Source organism: Bos taurus, chromosome 1, assembly GCF_002263795.3.
Source record: "Bos taurus isolate L1 Dominette 01449 registration number 42190680 breed Hereford chromosome 1, ARS-UCD2.0, whole genome shotgun sequence".
In the NCBI taxonomy this organism is placed as follows: domain Eukaryota; kingdom Metazoa; phylum Chordata; class Mammalia; order Artiodactyla; family Bovidae; genus Bos; species Bos taurus.
This window is the reverse complement of record NC_037328.1, coordinates 94,817,672-94,844,577: the sequence shown is the minus strand read 5'-3', so window position 1 is coordinate 94,844,577 and position 26,906 is coordinate 94,817,672. Positions and strand designations below refer to the sequence as shown.

Sequence of the window (26,906 nt, the reverse complement as noted above, 5' to 3'; positions counted from 1 at the left end):
CTTGGATGGCACTGCAATTTCCCTGAAAAGAAGTGTTACTTCTCTATGGTTTAAATTATGTTTTCCCCAAGGAAATGTGGTTCTTTGTGAACTGCATTTGAAGGAATGGAGCAGAGAACTCTTACACAATATAGCAATTTATACTTATTCTTTGATGGCTAATTCTAAAATAAGATCCCTTACATTATTTACCATAAATATACTGATATCTATTATTTATAATAGAGTGGGGTGAAGCTGGAATACACAAAAAAGCTTAATAATCAATAGAATGCCTTAAGGCAACTTTGTTCCTTAGAGGTAGCAAGGTCACAATATATTTAATTTATATTTTAAAGTATGTCCTTCTACTTTTTGTATCAAAGAGAATTCTTTTTGTAAACAAAAATAATTTAAAGAAGTTTTTCTCAGCTGGAAAGCTGATGGTCCTCCCTATCAGCTGCTTTGGAATGCTTTGAGAATAAACGACGTTTTAATCAGCTCACACTTCAACAGCTTTAACAATAATACAAAAGTGTTGAGGTCCTTTAATGGACCGGAACTTGGTGGTCCAAAGTCAACAATAAGAAAGTAAAGGAGAGAAAGAGGCTGATATTCCTTGGTTTACACTGAAAGCCAAGAAAGCCCCTGCACAGGGCTTGCTCTGTTCACGGAGGCCTCAGGCACCCTCTCAATGGGGTGAAGGCGCAGAGCACCTTCTCGAGAGGGTCTTAGAAGCCTGGGCAGGAAAGTGAACTCAGAGAGCCTCTGCACTCCAGGGAATCAGCCTGAAAAAGAGAGAGAGGGAGAGAAAGAGAAAGAAAGAAAGAAAAAGAAAGACACGGGGACCAGAGCTCTGATGGAGCAAAGGTGTTTTAATCAACATGGTGTGGGCATATATACTGTCTTACAAGGTAGTTATTCTCAGCAAAGGTAAAGATTAAAATTCCAGACTTACAAAACATAGGCGATCCATATTAAAGAGAGAGAGAGTTGTAAACAATCACTTTTACCGTATGGTTCACAAGAAGGAAGAGGGTACTTATCACCATATAGAAACACTAATGAAGGAAATGCCTGGATTCCTCAGTCCTGGGAGAGGCTTGCCTCTCCTTCAGGAATTAATAAGGAACAGAGAATCCCTGACAGATCCAAAACAGCACACAGGAAGCTTCCTGACACAAAAGTATATATATATATAACTAATTCATTTTGCTTTACACCTATAACTAACACAACATTGTGAATCAACTATACTCTAATAAAAATTTTTTTTAAATACACTTATTTTTAAGAGAAGGTGATTGAGAACTGGTTCTTTTGTGCCTTATCTCTATTATCCTCATTACATAATCAGGAAAGTTGTCTAGTCCGAGATTACACAAAAGGTGTTTCCTAGACTGGCAGCATCTGAACACAAATTCTTGTGGCTTACCTCTGGGAGTAGGACCCAGGAATGTCTCCAAGTAGTTATTCTGCACATTAGAATTGCCTATAGAGCCAGACATCCAGGAATGTGAAGTCAACTACGAACAAAGCTAGTGGAGGTGATGGAATTCCAGTTGAGGTATTTCAAATCCTGAAAGATGATGCTGGGAAACTGCTGCACTCAATATGCCAGCAAATTTGGAAAACTTAACAGTGACCACAGGACTGGAAAAGGTCAGTTTTCATTCCAATCCCAAAGAAAGGCAATGCCAAAAAATGCTCAAACTACCACATAATTGCACTTATCTCACACGCTAGTAAAGTAATGTTCAAAATTCTCCAAGCCAGGCTTCAGCAATACGTGAACTGTGAACTTCCAGATGTTCAAGCTGGTTTTAGAAAAGGCAGAGGAACCAAATTGCCAACATCTGCTGGATCATCGAAAAAGCAAGAGAGTTCCAGAAAAACATCTATTTCTGCTTTATTGACTATACCAAAGCCTTTCAGTGTGTGGATCACAATAGACTGTGGAAAATTCTTAAAGAAATGGGAATACCAGACCACCTGACCTGCCTCTTGAGAAACCTATATGCAGGTCAGGAAGCAACATTTAGAACTGGACATGGAACAGCAGACTGGTTCCAAATAGGAAAAGGAGTACGTCAAAGCTGTATATTGTCACCCTGCTTATTTAACTTATATGCAGAGTACATCATGAGAAACACGGGGCTGGAAGAAGCATGAGCTGGACTCAAGATTGCCAGGAGAAATATCAAGAACCTCAGATATGCAGATGACACCACCCTTAATGCAGAAAGTGAAGAGGAACTAAAAAGCCTCTTGATGAAAGTGAAAGTGGAGAGTGAAGAAGTTGGTTTAAAGCTCAACATTCAGAAAACTAAGATCATGGCATCCGGTCCCATCACTTCATAGGAAATAGATGGGGAAACAGTGGAAACAGTGTCAGACTACTTTGGGGGGCTCCAAAATTACTGCAGATGGTGATTGCAGCCATGAAATTAAAAGACACTTACTCCTTGGAAGGCAAGTTATGACCAACCTAAACAGCATATTAAAAAGCAGAGACATTACTTTGCCAACAAAGGTCTGTCTAGTCAAGGCTATGGTTTTCCAGTGGTCATGTATGGATGTGAGAGTTGGACTGTGAAGAAAGCTGAGCGCCAAAGATTTGATGCTTTTGATCTCTGGTGTTGGAGGAGACTCTTGAGAGTCCCTTGGACTGCAAGGAGATCCAACCAGTCCATCCTAAAGGAGATCAGTCCTGAGTGTTCATTGGTAGGACTGATGTTGAAGCTGAAACTCCAATACTTTGGCCACCACATGCGAAGAGTTGACTCACTGGAAAAGACCCTGGTGCTGGGAGGGATTGGGGGCAGGAGAAGGGGACAACAGAGGATGAGTTGGCTGGATGGCATCACCGACCTGATGGACATGAGTTTGGGTAAACTCCAGGAGTTGGTGATGGACAGGGAGGCCTGGCATGTTGTGATTCATGGGGTCGCGAAGAGTTGGACACGACTGAACGACTGAACTGAACTGATACTATGTGCTTGAGGACTTCCCAGGTGGTGCTGGTGGTAAAGAGCCCGCCTGCCAGTGCAGGAGACTTCAGAGATGTGGGTTTGATCCTTGGGTTGGGAAGACCCCCTGGAGAAGAAAATTTCAACCCACTCTAGTATTCTCGCCTAGAGAATCCCAAGGACAGAAGAGCCCAACAGGCTTCAGTCCATAAAGTCGCAAAGAGACAGACATAACTGAAGTGATTTACCATGCACACACACTCTATTCAAAGTGTGCAACAGTCTCTCATCAGGCAGTTTTTGTTGTGACTGATTTTCTTTGCAATGTGTGAAAGCCCTGGGACAGAGCTGCCAAGGGCAGGGCTTGCAAATGACAAGCCATAGAGGAACATCTGGCCTACACTGGCTTCCTTCAGGCTTGAATGATCCCTTCCCCTGAACCCTTTCTTATCCTTCAAGACACCTCCTCTCTGAAGTCTGCTTCCCTTCCACCCTTGGCACAGAACGGATTTCTCTGCACTCCGTGTGTCACACTGCGTGTCAACATGTAGCTTGAACGTATCTCCGTTTCTGCACCTCTCCTCTCTCAGTGTGAAGTTTGATTTGTATCCTGCTTCCCCGTCAACTCTTTGAGGGTAGGAACCCATTTGAAGACATCTGCATATTCGAGCAGCTAGTGCACAGAGATGAATGGATGCGGAGCAGGCCTGATGGCTGCTTCAAAGTTGCTGAACAGGAGAGGCTTATATTTCCCTGCATCCTTTGTGCAGGAGATCCGGTCACAAGCTTGCCCTCTTACAGTCCTCCAGCCCCTCCCAGGCTTGGACCAGTTTCTTTCCCTGCAGCTGGGCCCCCACAGGAGCCACCCCTCCCCTTGGCCACTTCTCTAACTCCAAAGATTCGGGGAACTAAGGGCCCTCGGAGCTGAGCCAGATGGTGAAGGAGGTAGTGACGTGATGCCCAGTGCATGATGGAGAATGAGAGTGTGCTGGTCACTTGGTAGAGGAGCCTCAGGCCCTAGAAGAGAATGTACCAAAGCCTAAAAACGACTTCAGTGAGAGCTTGACTCACTCTGAAAAGCTGAGTCATTCCCCTCAAAAAGCTGCAGAAGCAACAAGATCAGATAGAAGTTAAATTTGAAAGAATTTCAATCTCTGGCAACAAGCATAATGACATCTGTAAACTCTTACTTGTCAAGATCCACTAGAACACAGGTAAAATGGAGGAACAGGCATGGACCTTAGAGGCTGAGGACTCAGGGACAAAGAGGTGGGAGGAGGAAGAAGAAGACAAACACAATGGGCCCAGGATCTCCCCTCCGAAGTGTCTGATGACTCAGAGAAGTAAGAAGGGACACAGGTTGAAGAGGAGAAAGAAAACCAAAGGAGAAAACAAAACAAAACCCAACTGAAGCATTTAGAAACATGGGTGGACTTAAGAAAGGCTCAGGTTTTTCATTAAAATACAATGTGAACTTGTTATGACATTATTGTGCTGTGTTGCATGCTGTGCTCAGTCGTGTCCAACTTAGTGCAACCCCATGGACTGTAGCCTGCCAGGATCCTCTCTCCATGGAATTCTCCAGGCAAGAATACCAGAGTAGGGTGCCATTTCTTACTCCAAAGCATCTTCGCAATCCAGCAATTGAACCCATCTCTTGCGTTTCCTGCATGGGCAGGCGGATTCTTTACCACTAGCGCCACCTTCATTTTTTCATATCTATTAAATTTCCTTAAAAACTGATTTGGGAAGAATTGCCTAGTCCAACCCCTTTGTTTTACAATCAAAGCTGAACTGATATCTAACCCAGGCCCTCTGCATTGGGAATGTGGAGTCTTAACCACTGGACCAAGAGCAAAGTCCCATATTATTTCATTTTTATCCTACATCCATTCAATATAGGATTGTGCTGGGTTTCCTCAGTTATACAGCTTTATGCAACACTGAACACTGGGACACAGGCCTGCAAAGCCATCCTAAGGATCCTTCCCAGGGCTTACAGGGAATTAGAGGAACAAGTGCAGAACATAATGTTCTGCATTTGACGATTTGAGGCGATTTGAAGGTGACTCTCCAGATAGGGGCTTTAGTCTCTAGGTGAAAGAGTTAGGTAAACCTGGGTCTCTCCTAAAACTTGCTGGTGCTTGCCAAACTACCCCCACTTCCTGTCCACACTTCCTTTTCATTTTCTCCAAGTTTTCCTAGTTGGTGCTAGAGATCTTACTAGGCTAAAAATCAAGGTCTCCTGTCCATTTTTTCTTGAGGGAGAGAGAGCTAAGAAGCAATAACACAAAGAAGGAGTTTTTAAAAAGTGGAAAACATGCTTTGCATAAAGAAAGATGGGCCAAGTGTTTGCACAAGCTGCTTGCTACTTTTGCTATGGGCATTTCCAGAACAATTGTAAAGTGAATAGACAATGATGGGAAGAATTAAAGAATGGATGTCAGATAGTATTCGCTGATGAGGGGCAGCCCAAAGTCTGCTAAACAGCTCCTTTATCCAACCAAACTCTCAGACCTACTTACAGTTCCCCTAACTGTTCATTCTTACCAACTTGCTTTTGTTCACATTTTATATTCTTTTCTTCCTCTTTCCCCTTTCACTCGCCTGCCTGCAATGTTATTCTGACGCATTCTTCAAGACACATCTTTGATTTTAACCCTCTCAAGGTCGATCCAGTCCTTCTCTGAGCTTACAGCCCTTGTTAACTCCACTGCCCATTTGAAAATTACCCATGTATACTTATTGCCTCCTGACACCTCTAGGTTTATGCATCTGTATGATTTTACTGGCTGTGTACATTATGTCTTGTTTCCCCAAGACATAGATTCTGAACCATTCAAGCATGGGAACCTTTTGGAACACTTGTGCAAAATTAAAAATATTTGTTAACTACATGAAACATTAAATGAGTGTTAACTGTAGAAAATAGGTCATGAACTCGTGTCTTCAGGGGTCAAGACAGTGCACACAAATAAGTAAAACAGATGTAAGACATCAGGAAGTGGGGAGGTTTGTGGCAAACTGGAAAAACAATGCCCTGAATAAGGAAGAAGCTGTGGGCCTCCCCAGGTGACTGTGTGATGTGGCAACTCTAGCCCAGTGCTACCAGATGATCTGATTTTTCAAGAAAAGTAGGAAGTGCAGATTATTGTGTGAGATATTTTTAATTTTAGGTGTTGGCAATGAAGTTTTAAATGTTTAATAAGCAGTATGGGCCAAAAATAACATATCTGCATGTCAATCTGTAGTTCTCAAGCTTGCTGTTTCAGTCAGATCACTTTTTTTTTTCATACAATGTCCTATTCCAAAACTTGGACAATAATAACAAAATTAAGGCATAAAAATAGATATCGTCGACTTTTTCGGTTTCATTTCACGTTTTAAATTGCAGTGACACATAGTAGTTTAAGTAGAAAGTAGTGACAGTGGGATTATGGAGAATCTGAATGAGAGCTATGGACCCTCCCAAGGACTGTACAGGCTGATGCACTTGTCTCTTTTTAAAAATTATTTTCCCTTAAAGAAGATGTGGTACATATATACTACAGTGGAATATTACTCAACAATAAAAATAAAGAAATATTGCCATCTCTGGCAATATGGATGGACCTAGAAAATATCACACTAAGTAAGTCAGACAAAGACAAATATATCACTTATATTGAATCTAAAAAACAATACAAATAAATGTATATAGAAAACAGAAACAGACTCACAGACACAGCAAACAAATTTATGGTTACCAAAGGAGAAAGGGAGTTGGGGAAGGATAAAAATAGGAATATGGGATTAACAGACACAAACTACTATACAAAAAATAGGTTAGCAACAAGGGTTTATTATATAACACAGGGAACTATATTTAATTTTTTGTAATAACTTATAATCGAAAATAATCTGAAAAAATATGCATAACTGAACCACTTTGCTGTACACCTGAAACACAATACTGTAAATCAACTATACTTCAAATTAAAAAATTCTTTTTCCCTTAAAGCCATACAGATTTCCTTCTCCTTGACTACAGTCTTGTTAGCAGTAATTATGGTCATTCTTGAGGGATCACAAAAAAAAAAGGGGGATAAAAACTAATTTTTCTGAGACAATTGGGTTAGAGTAAGAAGATAAAAGGAAAGTATGTTTAAGAGACTCTAATATGATATGACATATGAGTATGAAAGGAGGTCCAAACTGCCTTAATGCTACCTCCTTCTTGGCCCTCCCATCCCAAGGATGCCAGGAGGTGACATCCAGCTATTTATGACTGGGTGTTACAATGATCGGTGCCCAGTACTGTGCTAAGGGTCACTGGCCCTTCTCCATGAAGTTGTGAAAGTGAAAGTCGCTCAGTCATGTCTGACTCTTTGCAACCCCATGGACTATACAGTTCATGGAATTCTCCAGGCCAGAGTACTGGAGTGGGTAGCTATTCCCTTCTCCAGGGATCATCCCAACCCAGGGATCGAACCCAGGTCTCCCACATTGCAAGCAGATTCTTTACCAGCTGAGCCACAAGGGAAGTCCACCATGCAATATAACCCGAGACTTATTACTCACTTGACAATACTCCCTATATAATTCTGTATACAAAATGAATCTAATTAGTGTAATATCTCTCTTTGGGATGTTTCATGGACCCTCTGAAGCATCCCAAAGTTAGCTAGAAATCTTCTTCATTAGAATGATTTAGGAAGCTTTGTCAACAAATATCAAAAAGGTTTAGAACACTCAGTCAGATAGGATTATTGAAGTTGACAGATGTGTTAAACATTTGGTGATAACCCACAGGTGCTCTGGACATGCAGATCCCATAATTCCAACAGGAGTGGAAGCTGACAGTTCTCACACAAACTGAAAACCAAAGCAGCTTCCATAGCATGTAAATCTAACCCTTACAAAGAAGTAAGGAGTTCACATATGTAATCTAACTGACCAAAAATACTTTTTACAACTACTTTCAGAGACTTTGGTTCACTCCTTTATACCCTTAATGGGGGCAAATCCTCTTTCCCTGAAGTTGGATTTTATTTCTGGTAAAGCCAAAGTTCCTCTAGATAACAAGACGTGTGATGAAGCTGAGGATCACACTTCATTCATAAACAAGATGAGACCATAAAGTAATGAGATGGACATTCACATGCACCTCATGAAATGACTTGAAATGAAATTTCTTAAAAAATATTTTAGACAAGTTCTGAGTACAAGCAAGGCATCATCATTAGATTAAAGCTTAGAGGAAGATACCTGGAGGAACAGGAACTTTGTTAACAAGCTCCTATATTTCCCTTTGAAGGGCAGCATAGCAGATTGCAAAGACCAAAGGACTGAAATAAAAACAAACACGTCTAAATTCCTTCTTAGCCGCTTACCAGCTGTATGCGTTTTGCAAAAATATTTTACTTGTCAAGTATTTTTTTTTAATGAAAGTTTCTTTATGGTGTTACAGTGAGACTGTAGGTAAATTTTTCTATTTTCTAAATTTTTATAGCATAATTATGTACCTCATGCTATATAAAATAATTCAGTCCTCGAATTTACTAAAGGAAATATGCTTTTAGGGAGAAAAAAATTTCAGTGGCTGTGATAGAGATTACATTCTCCACCCTCTGACATCTACCTACTGCTCAAACAACCTTTTACCTACTCATATTCCTACACACCACTGACCAGTACACACCTCTGCCTGTAAAACTTGCCTGTCCTGCCCACGTAGTATTTACTTTCCTCAAAGGTACAGAAAGCTGAACTGCAGGGCTCCATCTTCTAATGGAATTTCTCCTGCTTTACCAAATTCCAGTTCCTCCTTCAGTGACCATCTCAAATGTCCCCCTCCTCTGTGACACCTTGTCCAACTCACTTCTCAGACAGTTGCTCCTGCCTCAATGCTCTCTAAGACCTGGTTCAAGTTTCTAATTTTGACACTTGCTGTATTGTCATTATGAGTTTCAAGGTCTCCATCTTTGTCCCCCTTGGTCTATTATTATGCCTGATACATAATTAGTGCTCAGTATAATTGCTGATGATACCACTCTAATGGCAGAAAGTGAAGAGTAACTAAAGAGCCTCTTGATGAGGGCGAAAAAGGAGAGTGAAAAAACTACTTTAAACTCAACATTCAAAAAACTAAGATCATGGCATCCGGAAGACTCTTGAGAGCCCCCTGGACTGCAAGGAGATCAAACCAGTCAATCCTAAAGGAAATCAACCCTGAATATTCACTGGAAGGACTCATGCTGAAGCTCCAATTCTTTGACCACCTGATGCAAAGACCCTGATGCCGGGAAAGACTGAAGGCAAAAGGGAAAGGGGGTGATAGAGGATAAGATGGCTAGGTAGCATCACCTATTCAATGGATAGAAATTTGAGCAAACTCCGGGAAGTAGTGAAGAACAGGGAAGCCTGGCATGCTGCAGTTCGGGGTCACAAAAAGTCAGACACCACTTAGCAATTGAACAACATAACTGCTGAATGAATGGCTTATATTGCTGACTATACTTTCTTTCACTGTTGCTTCAAATTCCTGCTTTCTCAGGAACTTTACTCCTTATCATTTCCTATTTGGGCTCTTCATGGACAGGAAATAGGAATCGTGGGCAAAAGTAAGCACATTTTACTGGTTGGTCCTATTGATGATGATGCCTTATTTGAGAAGTAGGATGTACAGGGAAAATTTCCTGTCTGGTTTTTATCACCAATCTTCTTTATTGTGGAAGCTGTCCAGGGGCTTTGAATTACTTATCCTCAATTCACTTAGCAATTATGAGAGTATTTATCTTCTGCCAGGTACTTTTAGGAGCTAGGTACACAGCAGGGAAGCCCACAGACTTCCTCCCCTCACAAAGCTTCCAACCTAGCAGGGGAGACCATTACTTAGAGAGAGAAATTACTTAGAAGGAATAAAAGAAACAATCGCCAATAGCAATATGTTCTATGGAGGGAAAAATCAGGGTAGAACAAGAGAGGAAAATAGGGGTGAGATAGAAACTAGACTGGGTGGTTAAAACAAGAGGTTTCTAATCACAGACACCTAACCCATTTGATGAACATACAAGAAGTTCTCGTCTCATAAGGCACCACAGCTGCCAACAACTGCAGTGTTTCTTTCAAACTTTAAGCAAAGAAATACTTTCTGAAGCAGTACTTTAGCAACATAACAAGAAAAACAAAAATTTCTTTAAGTTGGTCTAAGGCAAAAAGCGTCTAAAACCAAACAACAGTAGAAAGACAAATTGTTTTTCAATCAAATTATGTTTTTGGCCACTAGAATTTAAATGTTATTCTACTAGTCTGTAACACAGAATATTTTTAATAAGTAGTTTAAAGCTTATTTCACCAAGTTGTACATTTTGTTGAAAAATCATATATTGGTTGTATGTTTTCATTATCATATTGGCTTACTTAAAGTTACCATAATTAAAATAGTGAAATATATCTTAATGACACAAGACTGAGATTAGTTCCACCTATGTCCTAGTTATGCAAAGATCTCCTTTACAAGTTTCATAGCTCTCTGAAATACAAAAGAAATAACTCCTGGGTATGTGTCCATGCTGTCCCATCTCAGGGATTTGCACCTGCTGTTTTCTTTTCCTGGAATGCCCTTCTTTCCACATCTGTGTGATGTGCTTCTTTTCATCCTTCCAGACTCAGCTGAGCCTGCACTCCCTCTGGGATCCTCTGCCTGAGTCCCCCCTGGCACACACACAGAGGCTTCTCTGCTGGGCTCCCATAGCACCCACTAAGTACCACGAACCATAGCACTTAGTAGGCCTTGTTGAGAGTGTTTCCTTGGTTTTTCCAAACTAGAAATGTGAGCACCTCAAGGTCTCTACAGTGTGTGACACCTCCTGGGTGATCAATAAATTGCTGAAAGCATACTGGTACTTTAGAGAAAGCATAATGCACCATTTTCCTCCATAAACAGAAAGAGGAAGAAGTGTAACAGAGCATAACACTATACATTAAGCATCATTTCAGTGGTTACAAAAGACCTTATGTAAACCCAGCTCTCCCACATGCACTAAAAACCACAGGAACCAATCTTTAAGGAGACACCTTTAAGGATCATAAGTATATAGAACTTAAAACATGCTACCCAGGATTGTTTCAGGTTCTCCGAAATCTGAAAATGGAAATAAAATAACAAAAACAAAAAATGGGGATGGGGAAGATAATGGCAGAAGACATTTAACCACTAACAACAATCAAATGAAAGTCCAACTTTTTAAGCAAAAATTCTAAGATTTCCCCAAAAACATACTTTTAGGGAGCCAGGAAATCATCTGGTGTGACCCTCATTGGAAAGCAGACAGGAAAAGCTACTTAGTCTATAAGAGTCCAGATTTTAAAATATGTTTCCACATAGTTGAATCAACCAACACAAATTTAAAGATAGTCATTTGAGGACGAAGAGTTTCTTGGCTTTTTATTTCCTCTTGTTTCTTAGTTTTATAAATATATTTTTTATTTTCAAATATACATTTACTTCTTTAATGTGCTACTGCTGCTAAGTCACTTCAGTCGTGTCCGACTCTTCGCGACCCCATGGACTGCAGCCTACCAGGCTCCTCTGTCCATGGGATTTGCCAGGCAAGAGTACTGGAGTGGGGTGCCATCGCCTTCTCCGAATGTACTACTAATAGTTATATATTGATAATTTTTATATATTTATATATAAACCTGTTTAGCACCTCAGTAATATCCATTGGTAAACTCCATGTCAGGTTCTTTTAATTACAAGCTATGAAGGAGTTTTTGGCTGTTTTCCATCATAAGTGATAGCTCAGTAACAACATGGCCAAAGTTAAAACGCTATTTTTGGCAGACATCTTTGAAATCATTCCAACAAAGAGGCTAAAGGCTGAGACGCTGAAATGTAAAAGCCACTGTTGCCTGAAAGTACGTTTTGTGGCTGACCCACTAAAAGGTCCACCAGGATGCCCAATGAAAGGGCTTGACTCCATCCTCAGATTTCTCATTTCTCAGAGAAATCTGACACAGCTGACCACCCCCTCCTGGTGGAGCCTTTGTGGGTTTTGGTTTCTTTGACACTGTTTCCCCAGTTTTCCTTTGTTCCACGACTGCTCTGTCTCCTTTGTTGGCTCCACCTCTTCTCGCCAATTCTAAAACCACTCTCTTATTCAACCCTGTTTCCTTAGGGGATTTCAGGTCTTTAGGGAATTTCAATTACATTGACCTTCCAATAAGTTTCTCCATATTTCCTGTATTTCCTTTATATTGGTGTTGTTTTAGTTGCTAAGTTATGTTCGACTTTTTTGCAACACAATGGACTGGTTCTTCTGTCCATGAAATTTCCCAGGCAAGTATACTGGAGTGGGTTGCCATTTCCTTCTCCATTCCTTTATATTACTTGCCATATATTTTTGGCTTAGGGTTTTAACTCCAGGAAGGCCAAGTGCTATTTGTTTTGTGAACTGCTATAACCCCAGAGCCTGACATTTACTGATTACTCAATTAAACCAATGACAGAGGCCATGGTGAATTTCTTTTATTATGGTGGTCAAGCTGAAGACATCGGCCTTTAGTAACTTTAAAGGTCAAAGTCATATTTTCCAACTTTATAGGTCAGATCTGAGCCCAAAAGATGGCAATCATTTGAGCAAATTCAAAGCCCTTTGTTTAGGAAAGTATCAACCCTGCTTGCAAGTGCTTCTTTACTATCTTCACAAGTGTCAGATGGCTCACATCAGGGCAGAATTCAAGTAAAGCACTTTCATTTACGTAAAAAAATGTCATGTCACCAACTGTACCTTAGATTCTTAAAGTCTAAGGAACTCTTTTCAGGGACACATATTATGCTAAAACCAACGGATATCTTGGCAGAGTCTGACAAAGATCTTTGACATAAGACAGTAATGGTCTAAAAGACATGCAATTTCTTCAGTTTTTAGAGTACTAACTTCAAAGCCAGAACGCTTGAATTAGCATTCTGGCTCTAGGAGTGTAATCTGGGAAAGTTACTTAACCTCTCTGTGCCTCAATCTCTACATTTTTAATATAGGAATAATCTCTACATTTTTAATATAGGAATAATAATAATAACACAATAATATAAATGTGTTGACCTTTAATAACAACACGGGGTTGTTATAAAGATTGAGTTAACATGTGAAATGGTTAGATGGCATATGTTACCTCTATGATGATGACTCACATATCCAGGTAGAACATCAGCAAACTAAGCCCATAGACTCCAAAATTTTAACTACAGGAAGAGGTTTTTCCTTCTTACTATATACCAATTGCTATGCTAAGAATGTTACATACACAATCACATTTATCACAGAAAAAGCAGGGGAATTCCAAAAAGCATCTACTTCTGCTTCATTGACTACACTAAAGCCTTTAAGAGTGTGGATCACAACAAAGTGTGGAAAATTCTTAAAGAGATGAGAATACCAGACCACCTTACTTGCCTCCTGAGAAACCTGTATGCAGGTCAAGAAGTGACAGTTAGAACCAGACATGGAACAACGAACTGGTTCAAAATTGGGAAAGAAGTATGTCAAGGCTGTATATTATCACCCTGCTTATTTAACTTATATGCAGAGTACATCATGTGAAATGCTGGGCTGGATAAATCACAAGCTGGAATCAAGACTGCCGGGAGAAATATCAACATCCTCAGATATGCAGCTGATATCACTCTAATGGCAGAAAACAAAGAAGAACTAAAGAGCCTCTTGATGATGGTGAAAGAGAAGAGTCAAAAACCTACCTTAAAACTCAACATTCAAAACACTAAGATCATGGCGTTCGGTCCCATCACTTCATGACAAATAGATGGGGAAAAAATGAAAACAGGGACAGATTTTATTTTCTTGGGCTCCAAAATCACTGCAGATGGTGACTGCAGACACAAAATTAAAAGATGGTTGCTCCTTAGAAGAAAAGCTTATGACAAATCTAGACAGCATATTAAGAAGCAGAGACATCACTTTGCTGACAAAGGTCCAGATAGTCAAAGCTATGGTTTTTCCAGTAGTCATAATGGATGTGAGAGTTGGACCATTAAGAAGGCTGAGCACTGAAGAATTGATGCTTTTCAATGGTGTGGAGAAGACTTCTGAGAATCCCTTGGATAGCAAGGAGATCAAACCAGTCAATCCTAAAGGATATCAACCTTGAATATTCATTGGAAGGACTGATGCTGAAGCTGAAGTTCTAATACTTTGGCCACCTGATGCAAAGAGCTGACTCTTTGGAAAAGACCCTGATGCAGGGAAAGACTGAGGGCACAAGGAGAAGAAGAGGATGAAATGGTTGGATGGCATCACCAACTCAATGAACATAGTTGGAGCAAACTCTGGGAGAGCGTGAAGGACCGAGAAGCCTGGCATGCTGCAGTTGATGGGGTTGCAAAGAATTGGACACAACTTAGCAACTGAACAATAAAAACAACAAGCCTCGAGGGAAGCACTGTCATTATTCCACTTTTATAGATAAGGAAACTAAACCTTTTAAGTTTTAAGTTACTTAAGAGTTTAAGGAACTTGCCTAATTAGTCTCATGATGAGTAAATGGTAAAGCTATGATTTAAGCCCTGTAGCAGGAGCCAACATCAGGCTAGGTAAAAATTTTCTACAGTTGTATAGAAATCCATGAATTTGAGAGCATTAGCAGATTGACAAGATTAAAGGTGAAAATTAAAAAATAAAAAACTGCACACTACTATTGGAGTATACTGCAGACGACTGCCAAAAATCAGACTAGGACCAAACATATTAATTTTGTGATGGGTTATTATTCCAAGTGTTTTACATGTTAACTACTGTGGGATGATGACAAACAATAAAGCTTTGGATACATTATCATTTGCAACCTTCAAAATAACTTCAGGAGCTAAGTATTATGACCAGTTACTAGATCAGGAAACACTCATAGGTTAAATACAAGGTCATAATCACACAGCTAGTATAGCTCAAGTTGGGATTTGAGCACAAGTCTCCCTGACCCCCAAATCCATGCTCTAGAACACTATGAAAATGGACCCTCGAATTCTGTAAATAAACCGTCAGTACCATGAGGTTTAAATAAAGATTGATAGTCAATTAAATATGGGACTCAACTAAATATTCTTTCTTTAAAATTCAAAATACATGTCAGTATGATAGGGATTCTGAAATGTTTCACCATTAAAAAAGAAACCCTGATTAACTCTGTTTAACTCAGCATTTCCTAGTCTTATTTACCAATGAACACTTTTCAGTGTATAACATATACTAAAACCCTTCTAGGACTAAAATTTGTAAACAGTACATAGCAGGCTCCTTGCCCACGAGATGATTTTTCAATGCGGATTTACACAAAAGATTTGCGGGTGGAATAAGAAGGGGAAAAAAGGGAGACTGAACAATCTAACAGGAAGCTGTGGAAGATAGCTGAAAGGGCTATGGAATCCAGCAGGCCAGGTTCACAGCCAGCCTCCCAGGCAGTCCCGTCTGTGAACCACTCAACCTCACTGAGTTTCTATGTCCCTTAACTGAGGACATTAACTACTATTTCACAAGGTGACTGTGTTTATTATTCAATAAATGTATCTACTATTATGCAGGCACCTACCAGTAATCTTATTCTATTAAAAGTCAATCATCTTTTAAAAGCAAAATTGATTTGTCTTGTGAAGAAAATCAAGGAAGCAGGGATTACGGCTCCTCTGGACTGGCTTCTCTCCAACAGCCATGAAATGGAAGTGACTGAAACCTTAGGATAGAGTGACTCTATTTTTAGAACTGATGCATAAAGTAGGAACAGTGAAATAAACATCTTGTGTTTTAGGAAAGTAGACTTCAGAATGGTCAAGAAAAAGGTAATTTGTGTCCCAGGGCAGGGACAATATTATAGGACAGGTGGCACAGAAGAGTATCGGTCAAATTAATTTCTCATGGGGCATTCATCAATTATCCATTCTGGAGGAAAAGAGAAAAAGAGAATGATACCAAATAAATGTGGGAATTTGCCAGTTATCTTTTAAGGAGGTGGCCTGTAATATAACTAACATTTAGCTAGAAACACATGATTCATTACAAATTTAAAAACAACCATAAATCTACAAAAATATTCTGAGGAAATCAGAAACCCAGAAAACAGCAAGGCTTGCAAAAAACAAACCAGAAAAAAGTTTCAAAGGACAACAAAAAGCCATTTTGGGATAAGTTCAGAGTCAGAAGCACAGGAAAGCACCAGTTCTGATGTTTGGGGCAAATGAAGTAACAGGGAGGACTGAAAGAAAGCAGAACTATGAATTCTTACTTCCTCTATCACGCATTATCTTCAAACCCCTCTCCCCACTCAAAAACCCAAAAAACAAAAATACCAAAATAGTAAGAGAAAAATTATGTCTATGATAGGTGAGGAAGCTTATGATTTGGTGGGGAGTTTGTATGTAAAGAAATATCAACATTAGGGAACATACAAGGGCCATAAAAGAAAAACAAAATGCTAGCAGTGTATGAAGGAGAGAGAGATGAAGGTTGACTGAGGAAGAGGGGAAGTTTCCAAAAGAAATGATCTTTGAGTGGGTGTTGAAAGATGTGTGGGGTGTTGGCTAAAGTAAGACGGTGGGAGGGCATGTGAGGCAGAGGTGACAACAGGCAGAGAGGTGTCAGGCTGGTCATGGGGACACTGTGAGGCTAGATTCAGCAGACCGGTACCAGTTTGGAGCAGGCCCTAAGTGCTAAAGAACTTAGTGCTTTCATTCTGCCACTATCCTAGAGAACAGGAATTCCACCTGGTGTGAGGGGTGGGAGCTGGTTCCCTGGAGGATTAACAGTAAACTCTGAGCAGAGCAGGGAGCACAGCAATCATTCCACAACTTTGAGTTGATTATGCTGATGAATGCATGTCACATAAATGCAGGCTGAGCATATGTCCAAATTCGTCTGGGAATAGTTCTGGTTTAAAATGGTTGTCCTGTCATGATTGTCAATAGCAACCCCTATTACTCTCAGACATGGCATGGTTTGAATAATAAATTTTGAGGCTACACTAGGTACATGCAACTTTGAGGCTACCCTAGGTACATGCCACTTGGGGACAATCTCTCTGTGTTTAGTAGCAATATACATGTATTTAAAGAGTTACAAACTATAGGGCTTCCCCGGTGGTGCAGTGGTAAAGAATCTGCCTGCCAATGCAGGAAACACAAAAGATGCGAGTTCAATCCCTGGGGTTGGGAAGATCCCCTGGAGGAGAGCATGGCAACCCACTCCAGTATTCTTGCCTGGAAAATTCAATGGACAGAGGAGCCTGGCAGGCTACAGTCCATGTAGTAGCAAAGAGCTGGACGTGACTGAGTGACTGAGAGTACAAACTATAGCAAAGAGAGCTTCCTTACAGTTTGCATGCTGTGCCATTAGCAGCCAACAGGCAGGCTGCTAAGGGGTTACAGATGAGCTATAAGACGCTGAAAGTTAGGTGTTTTATAGAGGTAAAAACTTAAAAGCATTTTTTATAACTATTCAAAATCTATCAGAGTTGGCATTCTCTTTGAGAATGCTTTGTATAATTTTCTTTATGAATCCTGTGAATTCTGTCATTCAAGTCCTTACAGATTCCCCTAGTATTTCCTCTATGTTCCCCTGGCGTGTTTTACAAAGGTCATCACATCTCTTACAGGAAAAAAGTCTGGAAAACACCAGCGTAGATTTATTTAATAGCTGGAGATCAAAAAAAAGTCAGGATACAATGTACCCATAATAAAGTTATCATGAGCATACCCACATGCATCCCTGCAGCTATGAGTACCTGTCAGAGAGACAGCACCAGAGACAAAAACGGGCAAATCTATCATGCAGGACTTTGTTTTCAGGTCACTTGGCCCAGCCGTGAAAAAACGAAATTAAGAGTCTAGCAATTTTCATTCCAGTCCTGTTTTGCCACTATTACTCATGTGAACTTGGGAGTGTCATTGACCCTTTCAGAACCTGTTTCCTCACTCGACAAATGGAAATAACTAATGTCAGCCAGTTATTTACTGTAAAAGTAAAATGAGATCATGTAAGTGAAACCCTTTGTAAAACCTGCAGTGCTATAAAAATGTAAGGTATAACCAAAGAATTATGTTCTTCAGGGTCTCATTCTCTTAGGGCTGGCCTTCTCTTCCTCTCACTGGTGAGCTCCTGGGGTTTTCTTGGTAGGATCCCCCCATCCTCCTCTCACTCTAAACACATTCATTCCCACTGCTCGCACCATTACCCATGCACTGACCTCTGCCAAGCCCATATCTTAAGCTCAGCGCTCTCTCTCTCCCCCAAATTCAAACTATTTATGAACAGCTACACTTAAACTGGTCCCATGGACACTTCAAAGCAAGGTACCAAACTCTATGACCTTCACCCTCAGACCTGCTCCTTTTCCTAATCAGGCTTGTTATCAACATTCACCCAGTTACTACAGAGTCTGTCCCAGAAGTCATCTTTGACTCCTTTCTCTCCTTCACTCTTGCAGTCAGCAACTCTGGCCAGCCTCACTCCAAACCCGTCCCATTTTATTAGTTCATGCTCTCCCCTCTCATCTGGATAATTGCTTCTCAAGTGGTCTTTTGCCCTCATTTATTTTCTTAAACTCTAGTCTCTATACTGCCACTGAGAAAACCGTTCTCATATACAGATCTGACCATGTGATTTCCCTGCTAAAATCCTTTCAGTGGCTCCTTCCTGTTCCACAGAACCCTTCATTACCTGGCCTGTGCTTCCTTTCGACCTCACCTCTCTGACTTCTGAGCTTTGCACTCCAGAGCCACTAGGAACTACTTTTAGGGCCTTAGGTTGTACCATCCTCTCCCACTGGAACATCCCTTTGTCTGGGATGCCCTTTCCCCCCTCCTTTCTCTCCTTCTTGTCTTCCTCACCTCTTTCACTCAGCTGGCTCTTATGGAAAGTCAACCTAGCACAACGGTTGAGCTCTTAAACTCACAGTAACACAGGCTCCACCTCTTACAAGTTTTGTTATCAAAAGCAAGTTACTTTTCTTTACAGTTCAGCTTCCTCCTTTGTAAAATAAGGAAAATAAGAACACTTATCTCATAGAATTATAGCACAAACTAAATGAACTGTATGTAAAGCACACAGCACAGTATCTGGCACAGAGTAAATGCTCAGGATATACTTAATAGACGTTATTTTTACTGTAAATGGGCTTCCCTGGTGGCTCAGATGGTAAAGAGTCTGCCTGCAGTGTGGGACACCCAGGTTTGATCCCTGGGTCAGGAAGATACCCTGGAGAAGGAAATGGCAACCCACTCCAGTATTCTTGCCTGGAAAATTCAATGGACAGAGGAGCCTGGCAGGCTAGAGTCCATGAGGCTGCAAAGAGTCGGACATGACCGAGCGACTTTCTTTACTGTAAATGCTCACTCAGCTTTGATAATTCAGAGCTGATATCAGTGTGAAAGGGAAACATCTGCTCCTGATGCCAAGGTCAACATTGTTGTTGTTGTTTAGTTGCTCGGTCATGTCTGACTCTTTGGGACCCCATGGACTGTAGCCCGCCAGGCTCCTCTGTCCATGGGATTTCCCAGGCAAGAATATTGGAGTGGGTTGCCATTTCCTTCTCCACAGGTTAACATTAGGTGTCCTTTTTAAGGCAGCAACCCATAAATGCCTCTATCATAATTCTTCTTCTATCATTCAAGTCACATCACATTCTATAACTGTCAGTAGACTTATCTCCCTTCACTGGACTGTAAACTCGTAAAGGTTAGACATGTGTTTTATTATTTCATCAACTCCTAGCATTGCTGTTCATTGAATTAATGATGACTTTGGAATTTTAACTTTATTAAGGATAGGATATTAAGCTAGGATATCGATTTTATTTTGGAAACACTAAAAGACTGTTAAAATTTCATACTATGACACATCTTAGACTAGGTAGGGAAGATAGTTAGGCCTGTCATCATGATATTTAATTACATGTCTTTCTTTATAAACATAAATGAAGGAGAAAATAAATGGTAGACAGTTACCATATAGTTTCATTTGTCAGTAAAAGTAAACATATGCTCACTAATTTAAAAGAACTAATTGTGCATTAATAGGATGGTTAAGAACGATTATTACACTTTCACACCTCAGAAATATTTTCATATCAAGCTCAGGCCACATGTTAGCAATAGGATATCACACTAAAATAAAGTAATAAGGTTGGCATTTCTGTGCTCAGAGCCATATTTGTAGAGTTTTAGGAAAAGTAAAAAGGATACTGGCTAAACCTCAATACAAAATAAAAAGTTTAAAAAATAAAGAATTAAAAGGAGAACTACAAATTAGGCATTATCTTACACACTTGTAGTTGAATCAATCTGACTTTAATATTTGATTGGATCCACCAGCAGGTTCTGTCTACCAAGACCAACTCATTTTGCTCACCTGTCAGAACTAATACTAATTAAATATTGTACCCTCAAGCTATTCTTAAAGCCATTCTGCTGCCAGGTGTGTTTAAAGAAAATTTCACTAAATCAGCTAAAAATTACTGTGCTTAGTGAGCGAAATCTCTAATTTACATGAAGAAATATGTGTCAAGGCAAGTCTAGAAGGCAATAAGCAAAACTTATTATACACTAATGTTTTAAAGTTAAATTTAGGAGTAAACATTCCAGTTCATGAATGCTCATGAAGAAGGTTACCAAGCTGGAGTTCTGCATGACATCCAGCTGAGCTGTCATTTAAAGCATACCCACACAGCCCAAAGGCACATCATGCACAGAGAATTTAGGTGAGGTCACATTCGATTTCAGCAAGTTTGAGGACATTTTACAGGATGAAATACCTTGTTCAACTAGTCCAAAATCACTGTCATTTATAAGAAACAGAGGAAGCATTCAGCAGAAATATCAGCTTCAATAATCTCTCTTTTATATTATGTCACTGAAAGGATACATAGGGTAAGAACTAGAAAGTTAAGAGGTGATTGAGGTAAGAAGTCACGCTCTGGCCCATTATTACCTTCAGTCAACATCTTTACCACCCTCTCTAAACTGTACAAAACCACTCCCTCCTATAAGCTCCTGTAACTGTACCTCTTCTGTAATACTTGTCAGCGCTTGCCTTTTTAATAGCTATACGTGAGCATAGCTTCTTCATCGTACTAAGCTGCAATTTCTGTGGGTCAGACTCACGCACTAAGCTTTCAATCTGTGTTACATCTAAGTGACCGCACATGAAACCTGCTATCACGATAGTGGTCAAAGGATCCAGGATGCCTTTTTTAAAGAAATCTATTTTAGGGAATTCCCTAGTGGTCCAGTGGTTAGGACTCAAAGCTTTGAGTACCTCAGTGCCATGGCTGGAGTTCCATCTTTGGTCGGATCCCACAAGCCACATGGCACAGCCAAAATAGAAAATAAAATAAAATTATCTTCTTCATAGTACAATTACTGAAATACTAATCACATTGATATGTATGTGCATTTCAATTCCACTTTAGAAGTAGAAAACCTACTACAAAAAAAGCTTTTAATTAATTTCTTATTTCATGATCATTGCAGAAAAACTATACAGATAGGAAACCTGAAGATATAATCTTATGGCCCAGAAAAAAAATCACTATATTTTAAATTACGTCCAGCTTTTTCTATACATCTATATATAGATTTATAAAGCTATCTGTTTTGATGTATAGATATTTCAAATGGTATAATGGCATATATGCTTTTTGTAGCATTTTCTCACTTACAGCTCAGTATAAATCACTTGTACCTCATTAAACTTTACTTTTACAACTTAACTGTTTGACTGCATAGTTTCCAAAATATGGGTTTACCATATTTACATAGTCTTTTATAGTTCTTAAGTTTTTTAAAATAACACTGAAAATAAAAAAAAGAAAAGAAAGGTTGCTGAACGTTCTCTCATATATTTCATATATGGCAGTGCTTTTGGACTAGTTTAAAAAGATTATTGTACCTATGAAATGTTTCTATCTTTATAGCTATAGCTTTGACTATATGCATAATTACGTGAATTCATCCAAAGGGATTTTTGGGTCAAAGAATAAATACTTCCACAGCTTCCCATGGACACTGCCAAACTGCCATCAAAAAAGTTGTTAAAATTTACATTTTTTTCCAGCAGTGTATACTTCTCAGTATCTCTACCTGTATCAGGATTACCATTTTATAAAAATTTTTGCTTGCACAGCACTTTGAAATGTCTTCAGAACGTCCACCAAACTCCTTCCTTTTGTTCCCCTAATCTTCATCTACATCTCTCTCCATTGCCCTTCCCAGACTATTTTTGTCTGTGTTTTTCCACTGTCCAAGTCTTATGATGGCTTTGCTATCACACTGAAAGATGCCTGGCTATTTTATCACCTTAGAGCCAAAGTATCAGCTGACTAATCTGATAAACATGCTAATGTAAAGGGCTCCTTTCCAGTAACATGTATGCAATACAACTTGAACAGTTTAACAAAAATATAATCTACATCAGCAGTGTATTTAACTTACACAGTAGTGGTCCTCAGTTTTTGCTGCGCACTGAAATCACCTTGGGAACTGTTTAAAATACTGCTTCCTGGGACTCCTCTCCCAGAGATTCTGCATAAATTTGGTATACGTTGTGAACTGGGCATTAGGATTTTTGAAGGCTTCCTAGGTGACTCTAATGTAGCATCTGTGTTTGAGATGACTTGAGAAAGATCCTAAGTAACTTCTTCTTAGGTAGTATTGAAGGACCCCAAGGAAGAAAAGCACAATGAACATAATCTCAATACTCTGACTCATCTGCAGAAGATAAAGGAGATGAGAAGGGACAGGGAGTGGTGAAGCATTTGCCAATGACAACAGAATAAAAGTAGCATTCACTTTTTTTTTTTTTTTTTGGCCACACCACATGGCATCTTAGTTCCCCAACCAGGGATCAAACCCATGCCCCCTTCAGTGAAAGGCACAGAGTCTTACCACTGGACCGCTAGGGAAGTCCCAAGCCTTCACATTTCTTGATATTAGGCAGGTGCCTGCTGTATTAAGTTGACCAAGCCTTACCTCTGAAGTAGCTTTTGTAATGGAGCCAATCAATTCAAAGTAAAATGATGTGGGCAAAAAACTTTATGCCAGGCAATTTAGTGGTAGCATTCCAGGTTTCAATGAGGTAGTCTACTTCCAGTTTACGTTTATTTTATTGTTTCAACAAAGTTGAGCAGTACTATAGATTTTCCCCACAACCCACAGTGGCCCTTTGGGACAATATGTAGAAGAATATTGGAGTGGGTTGCCATTCCCTTCTCCAGGAGATCTTCCCAACCCAGGGATTGAACCCAGGTCTCCCGCATTGTAGGCAGACGCTTTTACCGTCTGAGCCACCAGGGAAGTCCACTTAGAAGAATAACTACAACCAATTCCAGCCATTAAAATACATTACAGCACTCTTACAAAGCATCAAAAGCTATCAGCCCTACTATACAAGGAAAGCTGAGGGTCAGAGAAGGTTAGTTAATGGGCTGGCCTCTCAGCCAGCAAGTGGCCTGGCTGAGGAGGGATTCAGGGAGGCATGACAGTCATGCTCTGTTTACCACCAAGTGTCAAGCACATTGCCTTTTCCCCAGGACAATTTGAAGTGACACTGGTAAATTGCTTTCCAGGGTGGAATATGCTTTCTTGTGGGCTGAATGATCTTTCTGATGTTTTACAGTTCTGAAGACAAATGATAAGAACCACTTGTGTGCTAACTCAACCCCAGCCACAGTGTCCAGTGAGGATACTCTGCTACCTTATCTGTCTCTGTGACCTGGCACTATTACATTATCATTCCCAAACACCAGCTAAGGGCACACGCTGCAGATGACTGTAAGGTCCAAAGGTCTTACTGGACTGGTTGCTTTGTTGGGGAAGAAAGACATTTGTTCAATCATGGCTTTTTTCAAATTACTTATGATAGGGAAGATTTCCTTGGATCAGAAAGGAAAGAATAATCTCTGTGGCCAACACAGTAGTTTGACTTATTTTTTCTTTCTTTTTGTTTTTCTTATCATTAGGCATTATTCTTTTTACTGTAGAAGGCCATTTAAGCCACCCAGGTAAATATCATTGTATCCCAGAATCTTTAAAGGGTGCTACTCCCCAGCTACAAAATTTCTGGAGGAAGAGAGTGATTGCAGAGCATCCTGCACAAGACTGCCTTTCTTGGAGCCAATGCTAGAGAAGGGGATTGTCATTCTTTCGTCTTGTCAACATTGTAGTAAGCAGGAGGGAAGGAAGAGGCTCTATTGCCTCATAGACCCTTCCTAAGAGAAAATGCGAGACTTGACGGTGGAAATGTGGCTGGATTCAAGAAAAGCAAAATCTTCCTAGAAATGTGCTATAATACCCTAGTTAAGGGATTTGTGATAGGACAACGCCTCAGAGACTAGGTAATCCTACACACAGTTGGAATGCACAGGGAAAAGGAATATCAATCCTCTAGGAAAATCCTGTTTGTTTCTTTTTCTTCCTCTCTCTCTCCCTAGTTGTCATTCTTTAAAGGAATTTACAAAAATAACCTGAGGTTAAAGCCCAAGGTTGGAGGAGGGGAGGAATCTCGGTCTGGGGGGAGGGTCAGGAGTTTAGATAGAGCAGGATGCTCAGAAAACCCTGTTCAGTCATAGGGCTCAGACTTGATAGCTGATTGTAGTTTACATTTTAGATTGTCTGGCACTAAAAATAATGCCTCTGACATAGAATAAACCAGAAAGTTACATTTTTCTGTCTACGGGGTTAAAAAATATATACACTCACTGTACAGGAAAGAACTGTCACCCTGCCAGGCTAAGCCTGGATATCCTGACTCAGGCAAAGGTTAGCTCTTCTACAGTTAAGGACATACATGAAACGCTGCAGGGCAGGCGCAAAACAAGAGCATCATGCAAACCTGCTGTCACTACCTCCACAGCCTCTCCCGCAGCCAGCCAGGCCTCTCCGCCTCCTTTGTTGGGCTGAGCTGAGGAGTGCCGGCCATGACGTGCAGATCTGTGCCGTCCCCTAAGTACTGTGGGAGCCCAGGCTGCTGCCCGTGGCAATGGAGGGCTCCACTGTCGGACACAGTGCGAGATCACCGTGCCAAGTCTGCTCTTAAGGTGGCTGCATTCCCAGGAACCAGAGCCTTCCTACAACACTTAACTCGCTCTCTGCCGCCCTCTATAAGAGAACAAAATGGGGGAGGGGTGGGTTATAAAAAACGCTGGAAGCTTGATTTTTGACGTTGCAAACCAAGATAGAAGGTGGCATTTAGGAAAGACGAAGGATTTAAACAGTCGTCAAATTCTGCTCAAGAACTTCCTTCTCCGGAATCAACACAGACGAAGACCTATACACAGACCTAACCCGCTGCTAGACAAGAAGCGAATGCGACATCCTGAAAATGTCAGCCTGAACCACTAAAAAGCAATAGCCTTATTGCGCCACAAAAATATCCATCTCATGGGACAAAGGCCGGAAATTCTCTTTCCCCCTAAAATATTGCTTAAGAGAAGGGACAGAGAATCAGCCCCGGGCTGCGTCTCACCACTTGCTGTGCGCTCCGGAAAGTGGCGTCCAGCAGCATCAGCTTCCAGGGATCGGAGACGGAGCTGGGCAGAGGGATGTAGATGTAATAGGCAGCCAGCGCCAATAGGGCGGTAAGCAGGACACAGGACGACCTCATCCTCCTCCGGCTCGGCGGGCCTGCCGGACGGACGAGGAGGAAAGGGCAATACCACCCAAAGACCTCAAGCAAGTTTCTGCGAGGGCCAGCCGCTCATTCACCCGTTTCTTGTATGCCCAGAGCCAATCAGAGGCGGCGTCAGGAGGAAGTCGGAGGGCTGACTTGCCCCCTCCACTGTGTCCTTGCAAAGTGTTGCAGACACTCCAGGTTTGAGAAAGCTGTGGGGCTGTGCTGGGCGAAGAACAGCGGACTCCGGAGGACACAGGTGTGTATTGCACACCAGTGACCACGGGCTTCCCTTCTGCAGGTTTCCAAACGGAAACAGTCCGGAATAGTTTAAGTGCATTAAGTTTCTGTCTGTCTAAAGCACATTTGACTCAAAATGGAGTCAGATGTGAGAAAGATAATAAAATGATAACAATTAAAATCCACTGACTTCTACAGCCAGATTTGCAATGGAATGTAAAGCCTATCTGATATGTGGTGAGAGAAGATAAGAAATTCTTATAGCTCAAGCGAATGATAAGCCAGTAGTATAATACATCAAGCACATAAATCTTGGTTTCCAGATCTCATTCTCCAATAAAAAGAACCATGACTCTGCCATGGCTCCTTGGAGAAAAGACGGATTGTAGGGCTGAGGCAGGTAAAGAACAGGATGAACCTGATCTAGAAGATGAGGAAGTGCTAAAAAATAATGAGAACTTGGTCAAAAGGACACAGTTGGCAGCTTTAAGGGTCTTCCAATGTCAAAAACTGGGATAATTTTAGCATCAAAATAATACTAATGGATTATAAACCATTAAATAAAATGAATATCTAGGAGTCTATACTAATAGAAATAAATGGGAAACACTATGTCAAAAAAATTCTTTCAGTGGGTCAGTGGTAAAAGAAAAAGTATTTGAATCCAGATTTCCTATTAAAGATAGGGGGAGGGGAGTGGATATAAAATAAGACAGAGACAGAGAGAGAACTTCAGCAGATACAACCAAAGATCCGGAAGGAAAAATTTGGAAGAACTGTTTTAAGGAGGTGGATAGAGAATAGCTCCAAAGCTATTGATCAAGGCCTTAAAACATCTGGTACATATAATTTTGCAACTTAATATAGTAATTTAAATTTAACCTAACCCAAAGTAATAAAATAATCATAAATTGGGGGCTGAAAACGAGATTATTGGGAGAAAGTTGGCTTCTTATTCAAAGTTTGGAAGTACTTTCAAAGTACTTATGCGAAGGGTACACTTCAATGATGTTTCAAGCATTCAAGTTTGAGATCATCATTTTATATCTTTTTGTAGTTACTCATTAAA

General features: G+C 40.4%; 1 protein-coding gene across 2 annotated transcripts in view; it reads right to left on the bottom strand.

The window, feature by feature from the left end:
- Positions 1-25,671, bottom strand: part of NCEH1 (neutral cholesterol ester hydrolase 1) — a 63,935-nt gene extending 38,264 nt beyond the window's left edge. The window contains exon 1 of one of the 2 annotated variants that reach the window (XR_009494065.1): positions 25,454-25,669. Coding sequence is in view for 1 of the 2 variants with exons in the window: in NM_001123034.1 (NP_001116506.1) it covers positions 25,454-25,591 (138 nt within the window). In the remaining variant the exon portion in view is untranslated. Of the gene's footprint in view, positions 1-25,453 lie in introns of both variants that reach the window. The other variant, NM_001123034.1, reaches the window with a different exon arrangement.
- Between the last annotated feature and the right edge of the window lie 1,235 nt (positions 25,672-26,906).